Source organism: Scatophagus argus, chromosome 7 (genome assembly GCF_020382885.2).
Source record: "Scatophagus argus isolate fScaArg1 chromosome 7, fScaArg1.pri, whole genome shotgun sequence".
Classification (NCBI taxonomy): domain Eukaryota; kingdom Metazoa; phylum Chordata; class Actinopteri; family Scatophagidae; genus Scatophagus; species Scatophagus argus.
In genome coordinates this window covers 3,797,886-3,811,722 of record NC_058499.1, presented here as the reverse complement: position 1 = coordinate 3,811,722, position 13,837 = coordinate 3,797,886, and the positions used below count along the sequence as shown (strand labels likewise).

General features: G+C 42.7%; 1 protein-coding gene across 1 annotated transcript; it reads right to left on the bottom strand.

The window, feature by feature from the left end:
• Nucleotides 1–84: 84 nt before the first annotated feature.
• LOC124062025 (rhombotin-1-like) lies at nt 85–9,502 on the bottom strand. The gene is made up of 5 exons (XM_046394442.1): nt 9,084–9,502; nt 8,293–8,506; nt 5,180–5,305; nt 4,743–4,851; nt 85–740 (listed from the first exon to the last, which is right to left on the bottom strand). Exons 1-4 carry the CDS (start codon nt 9,103–9,105, stop codon nt 4,746–4,748), a joined length of 468 nt encoding a protein of 155 aa, XP_046250398.1. The 5' UTR covers nt 9,106–9,502; the 3' UTR covers nt 85–740; nt 4,743–4,745.
• Between the last annotated feature and the right edge of the window lie 4,335 nt (nt 9,503–13,837).

Below are 13,837 nucleotides of genomic sequence, written 5' to 3'. Positions count from 1 at the left end.
TATTGTTATTACTGTTATTGTTGTTTTCCATGTGATGGCACTGACTTCTGGTCACTTTAGTACATAAATAATGAACACACAAACTCAAATTAGAATTCATTTTAATTAGTCAAGAAAAAAAACCAGCTTGAGATGGAAACTGTTGGACGGGTTTGAAATCCCACTCGGTTCAGTCGAGTCTTCAGAGTCGACAGGCAGAGAGATGAAGGACAAACGGTTGAGCCTCCTCGGTGGTTGAATTGAGACAAACTGCATTTGCAAATATTTGTCATTTTGTTTATGGGCTTCGTACGTGTCAGATGGGTGGGGTTCAGTGACCGCCAGAACAATTTTTTGACAATCAAAGAGAAGTTTAAAAAAGACAACTTGGTATTTTTCTCTGTGATGGATGACTTGGTTGATGCAATGTGTGGCCCTGACTGGCTTCTCTCCAGCCATCTAATATTTCAAGCTTGGCGACCAGTCTCTTCAAATTATTTGCTGAATGTCGAATAAGAGAGAAACCCTCACAGTCCACGTTAAGTGCTCTGGAAAACATCCTCCTGATAGCTTCGTCAGTCCATCTCCGCTTCCTGGCTGACCTCTGGTCCATCTGATCAGTCGGTTTTCAGGGTGGTGACCACGCAGCTCTGTAATGAAGAGTTCAGTCATGGGGTGCTGGAAACATGTCCCATTAGCTTTTTTGTTTCCATGCATGGTTCAGTCTGAAAGAGGAAGCTGATGAGCCGACTGCTGCTGATCTGCAGAGGAAGAAAACATGAAACAGCTGCAGGTCACTCACTCCGTGTGGTTTTAGAGGCTCAACAAAAACATTTGATCAGCTTTATGTGTCCACTAATTGCAGGAAAGTAATTTGTCCAACAGTACATTGTGGTTTACATCACGAACAAATGGTTGTGTGATTTCCTATGAGGGCTCTTTAAACAGAAAATAATATTTTTTTATATTGGAAAAACGCAAATTTTATGATTTTGTATTTCAAAGAAAGACACGTTGCAACTTTACAACAGTATCCGTGTTTGGAAAATCTCCCTTTAGCCTTAGAAATAATAATGTGTGTCTCATGTGGCTTTTTTTCCATGATAAACAAATCAATAACATTATAATTTCTGCAAATTATAATATTCTTAAAAATTAATCTTCTCCTTCTCCTTCATTAAAAAGTCCACAGTCTTTGTTCACTTAAGTTTTCCTGCTGGACACAAAATGTCTCCTGCTTCACTGTAAAGCACAAACACTCAGCAGGCTTCAAGCTTCAGCATCACACTCAGAGTGTGTTTCAGATTGGACCACGACAGAGAAGTGAAGACAAATACTTTAAGCACTTTAAAGTCAATTTAAGATCATTTTGCAACAAGCAGCAGTTGTGAAGTATAAGACTGTGAAAACACGTAATTAAAAAGACCACACACACACACACACACACACACACAAAGGGACGTCATCTCGTTCAACACTCAGCTTTTTTCTTTAAACAAACTGTTTCTTGAGTCATCTTACAAATTGAAAAGTGTCATACGTGTAATTTGTGGCACAATTCAAACAGGATCAAGGAATAATTTGTCTCTCATCATTCAGTAAGACAAAATCACGTCACAAATCGTGCTCGTAGGCCCTTAAAGTCACATTTTCAGTGGGTACAGAGAAACTTTCAGCAGTTGAAACGTGAAAACAGCCTCCTGTTGCACATACATCACTGAACTCAAACAAAGTGTGGGAACAAGAAGAGAAACACATTTCTGACTGCAGAGGAAGGCTATCAGGAACTGATGTTTTTTATGACTGGTGATTGTTTGATTTTGCTGCTTTACTGTTGGAGATGTGGCTTCAGACATGGCGTTCACGTCTGCTGCTTGTGTGAATGATTGATGCAGTCGAGTTACTTCTGTCTCAAATGAAAGTCAGCACAGTGGACTCCTGACTGGCCCCAGAAAACCTTAGATGTTGCGCTTCAGTGCAAACACTGAGTGCATTATTTGTGAGGTTAAACTTGCCACTTATTTGAGCCAGATGTTCTTATTTTTGCATATCATACTCTGAGGTCGCACGACTGGCTTCAGTTTGAAGATCCTCTTCTATGCGATCGGAGGCAAAACGAGGTTCTCCTGCAACGGAGCAAACTGCAGGCTGAGCTCAAACCTCAGACTCTCGTCTCTTTGATTTTAAACTCTGAACAAAGGACGTGTTCACTGCACACCTGCAGCTGCTTCGGCTGACTAACGAACACCTGCCTTGTTAATCCACTGCATCACACTGGATTTTTTGGTTGCACTTATTGTTGCCATTGTGATTTGTTGTTGTTGAGAAAAATATTAACTGAAAAAACAAATTTCTCAAAGCAACATTTTAGTGTCTCAGATAGTCAAAGTCTTGTTTTCTTCCACAAGAAAGTACCAGTAGGAACCACCAAGTATTTCATTGCTTCATGCAGCGACATTTACACTGTAAACATCAGGCTGTCTTATAAAGTTAGTGGAACTTCTTCTCTGGGGATGCAAACTCAGCTCCACTTTCTAAATCCTGCTTCTCACTCAGTCAGAAATTAATAGCTGATACATTTTTGTCTTGTCTTTTAAAGAATAAGGCAGGAGTTATTCGTCAACACATCCCATGAGAAGAGCTTTACCCTTTAAGTACATTTCCCTGTTTTCCCTTCAGTATTGCGTTGGGGATTAATGAGCTTGAATGCAGCTAATTCCCTGTGGTTTTGTAACTCAGCTGGAGTTGAATGCGCTGAACAGATTTCAATTCAATGTCAATTTGCAGAATCTGATTTTTCATATTATTGTTTAATGTAACTGGTTCTTATCCACATTAATGCAGAGGCAAGAAGCTCGTGTCCGCGAAATTAAGATTTGAGACGGGCGAGAGCCAAGTAAAATCACCCACATATAAAAAGCAGTGTTCCAGTGGTCACGTTTAGACGCCTCTGACAGAAGTTTAAATAAATCTACAAAAAAAATCCAACAACAACAAAACTATTTGGGTCTCTTGAGAAAAGTCAGGAAGAGTTACAGCATCTGGAAGCCAAAAAACCTTCACTGTAGCCATTTTATCAAAATTACAGTGCTGGAGCCGCATTTCTAAAGCAGACTCCCATTTTAATGCACTCCAAACAAAATATACAACGAAGGGCAACCATCTGACCATGTGCATTAAAGATTCCTCATTTCTCACCTCAGTGAGCAATGAAATTGATAAAAACAGTCAGAAAAGTGCTCGAAAAGTCTAAAAATGTCTCAACATGAACTAAAACCAACCAGAGCTCTAAGAACTCGAACTTTCCAGAGTCCATCAGATGTCCAGTGTGGCGTGATTTTACGAACTGTAGCTGTAGACTTAGTATCATAATGATAGGCTGGGTTGCTGGTGGCTTTAGAGTCCGTTTTTGAACCAAGGCAGACCCTGAAACCCTCGTAATTTTGTGGACTTTGTGGTATTTGCTGCACTTGCTTTCAAACTTGTCCCATCTGCCTTCACAGCTGACCGCTGCTCACGCCCATCCAGGGGCTCGATGGACGAACAGCTCCGCTCACGGATTTATTCCTCTGCAGCTTAGAGCTTGGAAGAACGACTCTGGACGTGTTTAAACCTGCAGGATTCACAGTGGCTTCCAGTGAGAGCTAACTGCTGGAAAACTGCATACTTTACGCTCCCGTTTACCAAACCTGACGTCAGCCTGTTTTCTGTCTGTAAGACATTTTGGAGTTTGTGCAGCAGCACTGATGGAGCATCTAATGTCATCTCTCTGAAGTTATGCCACCTCGTTGTTGTGTTTTTACTGAAGGGATGAAATACTGAGTGAAAAAGCAACAAACCTAAAATATACAATTTCTAAACCACAGTAACTGTACTGTTTTTAGGATTTCACCAGCATGATAACAATAATAATAATAAGCTCAGACACACTGTGATTTATGGCGATGGAGTGGTTTTATGTGAGGACTCTTCCATTTTAAAATGTTTTTTAAATTTTTCCAGTGTTGGAAATGTCAGGATTTAACATTTTGCTTCATGTAAGACCACTGAGAACTGTTGTGTTGTAAAGTCCACTCGTGCACAACTGGTGATTTGCTTTTCATTCCTAATGAAGAGTAACAAACCGTGGTGGAAGCAGTAGTACAGGCTCTTCACATACGCATTTTGATTGGTTGTCGGTGCTTCTGTCGCCCATCAAAGGGACGGTTAGAGTTGTGGTGTGGACTCTGCCAGCCACTTCAGCATTTTATTGATATATTACTTTAAGGAACCTATTGTGACATATCAAAGACAAAGCAGCTCATATGTCATATAACTCAAATGTCTGGCAATTTCTATTTCTTGAACAGGCCACCTCTGCAAGCTGGCAGATGGATTTAACCTTTTCACCCCCTGAAGGAGGTCCTGACTAAGTCCCCAGCGTCCTCAAACTCGAGAAAGGCCCCTGTGTGATGCACGATAAGGATTAAATTATCAGACATCCATCCATTTTTTTTCAGTCTGCCCTCATAACTCAACATGTGCATCCATACCAAATGTCACACAATGCAGACGTTTTCAAAGATAAAACGCTGCAGCAGTTGTTTGCGTTCTCTTGCTAGTGTCAGCAGCGTCTGGTTTGAAGTCTCGTGCCTACATATGGTCATATTTGGGATGAGCTTGTGAGCTCACTTGTGTACCTTCCAGATATCTCAGCGCATGGTTTAGTTCAAACTGTCCAAGCTGCTGTCTGGGACTGTAATTCATCGTCATCACAATGTTACCTCTTATTGAGGCTGCCGCTCTGTGCTGCCGTTAAGATGGCCTCCTTCATAGTCCAGCTGGCACAGGATCATGTTGTTCTTGAGGAAAAACTTGTCTCCCACGCAAAATCTGCAGAGAGAAATAAAAATATGGAACTGGGTCTTGGTTCTTGCTTGAGCTGCAGTGAATCATGAGGTCCCAGAGAGTTTCAGGCATATTTTCAGCATGCATCCATTGCAATGATCACATCTACTGCTATGAAAATCAGAAAAACTAATCAAAGTGATATAGAAACTCTTCAACTCCTCAAGGTTCTAAACTGTGCAGTAAATTTCATCGCATTCTGCTTATAATGCATTGGCAATGTGCTCACGATGACCGGTGAGCTTACCAGTACACCCCCTTAGATTAGCTGACTGAATTTGATCCCTCTGGCTAATTGCTTCCCTAATCTTACCTCTGGCGACAGAGCTGACATGCGAAGCAGTCTAAATGGTAGACGTTGTCTCTGGCTCTCATCACCATCTCAAAGGCAGGGATCAGCTTACTGCAGGCTGCACAGTTCCCCGTCACCCCAAAGAGCCTGCAGAGGGACAAAAGGGCGACAAGCAGACCTGTAGTCTGGACGCACTTGGACACATTGCAGCCATGAGCTGAAGAGGAAAACAACACTGGGATAATGGACGGGGGGCTCCACAGGACCCTGCGTCTGAGTCAGTGCCACAGAAGTTGCAAATAATCACTTGTTTTAAATTGGTAAACTACATTTCCACGAATAATTGCTGACTTTGCTGCTGCTGCTGCTACTAATGCAGCCCTTACATCTCATTGTGCGGATGATTACGAGCACTCGAGTGGGAACATTCAACTCAGCCTCCTTGTTATAATTCTGAGTAGGAGTTATGAGAGATTGAACTTGAAAAAATGAGAAACAGTCATGATACATCTCCCACACGGAGGGAGATAACTGCAGCAGTGTCAGCAGTCTACAGGCAAAATAACGTCTGAGCTGGCATCATAGCTAAATGTTAACACTGATGCAATGCTGCTAATGTTAGCTAATTAACAGGATTAGCGTACATCCATTCTCATGATCAGGTTTGGCAGATTCCGTGCTCACCATCGTAGTTTGACGTGTTAGCATGCTAATCTGCTAATCAGCACTGAACAAAGTACAGCCGAGGCCAAAGGGGATGTCTGTTTTTTGTTTGTTTGTTTGTTTTTCTGCAGTGATATGGTCACAAATTAAAGTATTTACATTTTGACCTGTGGCTCCGCACTTGAGGCAAAGTTAATTACAGTTCACCCTGAGGGAACAACAAATGACTGAATGACTGGCCTGGCGTATAGGCTGTGATTAAAGGATCGCAGTTAAACATGTGAGGACAATGTGAGAAAGCTCCTGTACCAGTGATCATCTGTTTCTGCCGACATACTCATCTGCTGCTGCTGCTGCTGCTGCTGCTGCTGCTGCTGCTGCTGCTGCAAACTTCAGCTGCTTGACTTGTTGTGAACCAGGAGAGTTTTCACACAAGTGACGTGAGTGCAAAATGTAAAAGCTTTGTTAAACTGGATACGAGTTGGATATCGGCTGCTGATAGAGAGCAGCAAAATGGGATTCACTGATATGAAAATGTCACTTTTTTGCCTTAAAGGACCGGGAAGCTGAGAGTCAACTTACTGCGCTCTTGTGAAACTAAAAATGTATCTGACAACATTTGAACTATGTCCTCAAACTACCTGAGAACAAACCCTGTGCTGTTCTTAAACACTCTGTGGCTCAGTGCTGACCAGCTGCAGATTGCTTCACCTCTCATTCACCTCTAAAAGAATGAACAAGCGGCTCCCCAAGAGCCTGACACACATGAAGATAAGTGGCCGCTGCTGATTTCCATATTCCATTAGAGGCCAAATAGAAAAGGAGGTTTGGGCAGGAACCATTATGAAAAACGACATCCACAGAAGGAGGGAGGAAAGCTCCAAGCATGTGTAAGCCAGAGCTTCGCACAACAATGAAAAACGTCATCAAATGAGTGACCAGCACTGGAACAAAAGCGGCTCCTAATTAACCGAATGTTCAGATCTAACGAGCCTGAGCCCTGAGCAGGCACCTGGTGGGTTTCTTCATTCTCCTTAACGAGGCTACGAAGCTCAATGCTAATTCTCTACTAATGGTCCAATTAAAAGAAATCACATGGTTTTAATCCTGCTCTTCAAAGGCTTTTGCTCTGCACCCTTGCGATGATGAGGAAAACAGGAGGCAATCTAGCCAATTTAACTGTCAAAAGGGGTTTTGGTCTCTTAAGTGCAGCGCAGCTAATGAGAGACTTAGCTCCAACCAAATCCAGCTGGATTGTACATGAGACTAACACATGAGTTCAGCAATGTGGCTGAGATATCAGGAGTTCTCCTGCTGACCTGACACCAGACGTCGTTATTTCAGGCAAGAAAATGAAGGGTATATAACTCTCAGAAGAGCCGTTCGGGTCGGGTTTAGGTTTGTGTATTAGTGGTGTCATCAAGATTCATGGTTAAAAGATTGTAAGGGTGGAAACCTGTTTAAATCTACGGTATAGTTAAAAACACACTTTAAATAAATTATATTAATTGTGATTCACAGACCCCAGAGGTTGGGTGATGAATAGCCTCACTCTGAAGGTTTTTATAAAGGAGCTGTTCATGCAATCTGAAAACATTTATCTTTATCTGAAGAGTCTCAAGTGCTTCACAGCGTTTCGAACTTCCAGCCCTCTTACATGGCAGATAGCGACGTAAGCGCAGACACATCAGTATGGTGTTTCCTTGGCTCGGAGTGATACACTTAAAGACCTCCCCGTCCAATAAAAATCAAGTTTCTAACCTTGTTAACGTAACGTTTTGTTTCCATATACTCGTCGTTGCCACAGCTGAGCTTCTTCACCTGCCATGTGCCAAAGTGGGGTGACAGTGAAACGAGGGGAGAAGCCAGGTGTGGCCTTCGCGTCTGTATTTCGTTTCACTGCTTTCAAAACGATGGCAGAGAGGACGTTGGCAGACTTTCATGCGGACTGCCAAAATGATTAATCAAGACTTGAGAAGCACATTAAAACACGGACTCGATTTGTTCGCTGAGTTGCTTTGTCGTATCCCTAACCTTCTGTGAGGCTCCTGTGGACGGTCTAAAATCTGTCTGCCTGCACTGTTTTTGACCGAAAGTTTCATTAAATTAGACAAGACAGCCTGTACAGTCACAGCAGTCGACGTTTGGAAAGCTTACTTGAAGTTGTTATTCTGTGTGGTCCTGGCATGTGCATTACTGCATGTGGGAAAATCTTGATGACAAACCGCTCATTCATGTCTACATCTGTCTTGGTGTAAGTAAATCTGCATTCTTTCCTCACTCAGTTTGTGCTAAGTTCTCCACGAGAGGCTCTCAGATATCTCTGTTGCACACATTATAAGACGGTTCCCTCTTACTTGGAGGGAGGATCTACTGTCAGACACACAGATTTGTTTGAAGCTGCGTGATGCGCCTTTTGTTTTGTTTTCCCTCATTCAGTGCAGGCACACCTGGAGAGGGGCTGTAGTTACCTCAGGTAGTCTCTGCGGCAGAGGATGAGGTTTGCCCGGGTGTAGAGGGTGGAGCCCACCCGCCCCAGGCGGCAGTCACAGCAGGCGCACTTCAGACAGTCCTCGTGCCAGTACCTGTCCAACGCCTGCAGCATGAAACGGTCCCGGATTTTCCCATTGCAGCCGGCGCAGCCCCTCGGCTTCTCTCTGGACTGGAGGGACACGAGAGACACACCTGGCAGGGAAAAACGTGCAGGCAGAGAGACGGAGACAAGCACAGAGTCAGGAGTCAGTCAAGATTATCAGCTGAATTTTATTAATGAGACAGAGACGTTCCAAATGAATAAGTTTTACAGTGATATCACTATTGTAAAGTCGCTGCTGACAAACCTTACAGTCAGTACAGCAAAATTATAGCAGAATAACAGAGATATCTACTACCAAACAACCAGGTGGGTCACCTTAAATACAAAATTACCAAAAGCAATCCCCTATAAGAATATTATGATGGGAAAAAGTCACTATTAAGTCATTATTAGATACATAAACCATAAGCTTAGACCTCCTTTAAGAATAAAACAGTAGTTTTCTGCTGGCATGGAGTATTGATAAAAGTATTTCAAAGACTAAGTTAGTGACGGAAACTGCGTTAATATTTGTTTTCCTTCATTTCCCCTTTTGCTGCACAATCGTTCTCAGTCTCCAAAACCTTCGCTGCTGCCCTGTTTCATAGAGGACACACACACACACACACACACACACACGTCAGTCCAAACGGCAAACAGAAATGTATTTTAGTCCTCTGTACTCACTCTCCTCCTTGTCCAGCACCATCCTTCTGCGAACAAACAACAGGAGAAATGCCCGTCGCTCCTTCTTCTCCTTCTCCTCTTCCTCCTCCTCCTCCTGCGTGCGAGACAGCAGCCCGAGGAGCAGTGAGCAACACGGAGGGCTCTCACACTCTGTTTAAATGACAGAATCAACCCGGAGTGGTTCAAACTTCAGCTCCGCTCCTCATAAACCCGCGATAAAACAGCCATAGACTCGCTCTCTGTGCGTCACGCGCAGGAAAAGAAGGGAAAAAGGCCCGTGGATGGATGAACACGGCGTCTCCGGGTATCACCTTGCCGACGGGAGAGATGTCCTCAAATCAAGAGTGGCTGTGCTTTATCTTGGCTGATGTCAGTGCATAAGCATGTAACTGCACAGGCTGCGGTCCCCCCCTCCCCACACCCCCGCCTCAGCCGAGCTCTCCTGCACCGAGCCTCCTCACAGAGCTCCCTTTCTCTCCCTCTCTCCCTCCCTCCCTCGCCGCATAAAAACTCCCACAGTCAAATCGTTCTTTTTTTTTTCAACGCTGCGTGCTAATTATATAAAGTCATTATGCTCAGATCTGATAGTAACCGCCCGCCCCACCTCCCTCTCTGAATCAATTATTCAATAGACAGTCACACACCAGGACAGCCCGGGCCTGAGGTGTTTTAGAATGAGCTTATTCAACTCCAAGGACACCAATTATCTCCAGGGCGCCCTGTAGTCAAAGCAGTGGCTTTTCAGCGCGGCAGATGCTGCGCCTCTTCCGCGCGCACGTGTGCGCGTGCGCGTGACACCTATTGAGCGTGCTCTCCCTTTATTTGTGCACTTACCTGTGTCGTCCAAGCAGTAATAGCTTAGAAGGGAGGGGGGGTACACAGTAATACCTCAAAGGTCACTAAACTCTATCAGAGATCCTTGAAGAAATATTAGAGAGTAATTATAGGAGTATTATTGTCACAGGAAAAGTAATTATAGGAACGTTACAACAACACATCACATTATAAAGAACCATGTAGTAGTCACTGTCAGAGGTAGGAGCATTGACGTCTTTTACAAAATGTTAAAGTTAAAGTGCAAACGTATTGGCATCAGAGTTAAGTACCAAATTTTAGAATCATATTTTTTATACTATTGGGTTATAATTATATAAGTGATGCATTAGTGTGTTTAGCACTTCAGAGGCTCATCTGGTGAAGGTGGAGCTAATTTTAATTGCTTTATATACTGCTGGATAGCTTGTGAATGTTTCCCTGAGGGTCAATAAACTCTTATCCATAATAATACATCATGATATATTTGTTGATTGTATTTTATATTATTCATTAAAATCTACAAAGCCATACTTAAGTACAACTGATAATTTATTACCTGTTACTGCATCTGGACATACTACAGGTAGTTGTCGGATTTTTAGCAATTTATCAGAGTATGAGAGTCTGCTGAAGAAGCTATGAAGTAAATATAATATAATAAATAACAGGCATATGATAGATATTCCAACTCACTAATAGAAGTGCCTCATACTGCAGGCCCTTGTAGGAATTGTACATGTGATTATCAAGAGATACCAAATAGTCGTAGAACGGTCACTGTAAACTCAGATATCCATGTATCATACTACAGCTCTATGAAAACCATGTGAGTATTCTGTTGTGGTAGTTGTACTAGAAGATCTACAAGTTCAAATATTCATTTTAAGGACTCATGTTGTTATAATACTGTCAGTACACTACATGGCAGTTATACGTCATTGTAGTTTCACTAGCAGAGTGATTATAAGCACTTACAAGAATGTTTCAAGAATAAGATAAAATCGCTGTCAAGCTCTAATCTAGCAGGCCTATATTCTATACATAAATCCTGAGTATTACATGAATACTGGAGATGAAACCGGCTAAATATAGTCAGGCTAAAGATAGATCCACCACAGACTGAGTCCTTGTAGTTTTGTAAGAATTTTATAGGAATACCATGGATGAAATCTAAATAGCTTTGGAACTCCATGTTGAGTCCCGAGCTCCTGTTAGTCCCTATACTGAGGATTTAGGAAACAAAATACCACAAAGTATGGTAAGGTCATTATTTAAAGTTAATATTGAGCAGCGCAGACGCATTATTTGTCTCTGTAGATAGATTATTGGAACATTATAGTGATTTTCTTTGGGGTTTTCGAGGCCACTGCTCAACCCAGTCCATAAACAACAGTGCGGCCTGCTTCCAAATAGATCATCCGGCCCTAAATCCTCCTCATTAGAAGCTGTGGCATAAACAACTGTTCTAACATGGCCCCTGGATCAGGTCACACTAATTAACCAGCACCATCGACCGACAATTCCCTCATTATCCACCCTCTCATCTGATCGCATATAGGCCGTCAAGACAGCTAACGATCAACAGACTAATTAATCAGCTGATGAGGTGCAAGTGAAGCTCCGGGTTCCCTCATCATTTGGGAGACACATGGGAGCTAATTAGTTCAATTATTAATGCATCTAATTAAATAGTTTCTCTGGGTAATAATGGTTACTGTCTCTTCCTCCATAGGCTGCAGTGATAAATGGAGTTGCAACAGACCTCTCTCGTCCTTTATTTTGACATGCATAAACTCCAATGCAACGGCTGGCCCGCACTAAGCATTACAGGCTATTCACAGGCCCGGACCCCATTAGGCTAATTGCGCTAAAAGCAGTCTGTGGCTGACATTAAAGGTGAGCTGTGGTAAGGGCTCTAGCCTAATTAGCAGTCTGTGAAAATAGGAAGCCTTTTTGGCCATCTGCTGTTGCTTGCTTTGCCGTCATGTCCTCAGTGTGAAAAGGGCAGAGACAAATTTAGTAGATGTTTAGTGGACGGCCTGTTTTTCAGACATAATGCCACAAGAGGCCGGGTCATTTCATACAGTAACAGCTGAATTAAGAGGATGGAATACAAGAAAATTGCTGCAGTTTGTGGCAGCAAAGCCATATGGTTTTGCATATGAAAACTGCCTGCAGCTTATTTAGACTTAAAGCACATTTTCTACCTTCTATATTCACTTCACATTTTCATCATTTTCCAGCACATCTTAACTGGAGTCTTGCAATGTTCAGGGTGTCAGACATCTTAATCCTGCTTAAAGAGACATCATCAAAAGACTTGTGGGCGATAATTAATAATTAAATAATTAACTAATCACATCGCTTGCTAATTTGCAAATGATACAAGTGATGCTAACATCAGCGTCCTAACAATGGCAGTGCATGCTAAGTTGCTATTAAAGTTGTATAGCGTTTTTGCCTGTTTCAAAATCAGCATGTTAGCATTGTCATTTATAGCACACTGACGTTGGCGTTTAGTTTAAAGCCCCACTCTGCCAAAGTGTGGCCTCACACAGCTGTTAGCACGGCAGCAAAAGTTTTGTTCCATGAGCAAACTCAATCTTCTGATGAGGTCAAAAGCTCAAGAAAACGTTAGGGAGGGGACGCCGAGTTTTCCCTGTCAGTTAACTGAAGCAAACATGAAGTTCAAATTGTGGAAAACCTTGACCAAAATAAATTACTGTAAAACATCATTGTGTGCTGATTTGCTTTATTTTTTACTTCACTGTGGACAAAACGGCACCTAAAATGAGAAGGTCACACAACCCCATGAGGAGGAATGAAAAGAAGAGAAACACACAGATCACTTGGACGTATTTTGTAGTGGCTTTACAAGCAAAATGTTTTAAATATCAGAGCCGGTTGTGATTGAGCTGCATGTGCACTCCCACAAGGTCTGATCCCTGAGGAGACCATTATTTGTTCTGATCTCTAGATCGCCCCCAGTCGCCCCGGTTCTGGCCTTCTGAAGCAGCCAACGCTTTGGTCCTCAGATGTGATCACATGACAATCGATTGTGATTGCACTGGGCAGCTTCTGTGTCAGTGTTGAACGAGGCCTTCCTGAAACAGAAAGCATCGCTCTGAGCAACGTCTCCCTCTATAAATAAAGTTTAAAAAGCTGTGTGAGGCCGATGGATGCTGCTGACTTCCACTCCTGCTACTGGTGTGTTGCTTTTATGCTTAGGGGCATGTTGTGTGCGTGGAACCAGCTGGGTTATAGCTTTCCATTTAGGGAAGTCGAGTTTTATTTAGGTTGTTCAGTTTCAAAAACAGGCCTCGTCTGAACAAAAGATCAGGGCAGCCACAGTAAACACAGTGACCACAGTGAAGTATGAGCGCTTGTCTGTTCCACTGTGATCATTATCTACCGCGTGAACACCTGTTGTGGCGTTATCCTCTCAGGCAAGATGGTGTTTGGCAGTAGCAGCTCAACAGCCAAAGCAACTCCTTACCAACTGAATGGGAAAGGTAGTTTCATATTAAAAATTACTACCCAAAAGAAGCAGCACATTAATACTGCATTTCAGAAATCCTCTCAGTGTTATTAATAAGTTAATAAGTTCAATGTTAATTGGGTCATTGAGACCTCAGTAACTTCATGGACACAATGTACAAGTCCTTCACAACGTTTTTCCCCCTGCAGCGTTCAGAAATATGCCACATATACAGCGCTGTATGGTCCTTTTCATGGATCATATTTTTGAAAACATCTTTGGCACTTTCTGACATTTTTTGGGCAGTGTTCCTCAGCTGCAGATGCTGGCTGCTGCACTTGAAGGAGACGTCTTTGATCTGTCAGGCTCAAACTTGGCAAGAAATCTTCAAATGCAGTTGTGCAAGCACGAACCTCTCGAGAACTGGAACACATTGTAACGGCATGTGGCTCGTCGAACA

What these genes read in the sequence shown, in the direction of transcription:
- LOC124062025 (XM_046394442.1), bottom strand. Translation starts at nt 9,105, where the DNA reads ATGGTGCTGGACAAGGAGGAGA. An exon ending in GGTGCTGGACAAGGAGGAGA is followed by an intron (nt 8,507 to 9,083) that starts GTGAGTACAGAG and finishes TTTCCCTGCCAG; the next exon opens with GTGTGTCTCTCGTGTCCCTC. An exon ending in TGCCGCAGAGACTACCTGAG is followed by an intron (nt 5,306 to 8,292) that starts GTAACTACAGCC and finishes GTCCCTCTGCAG; the next exon opens with GCTCTTTGGGGTGACGGGGA.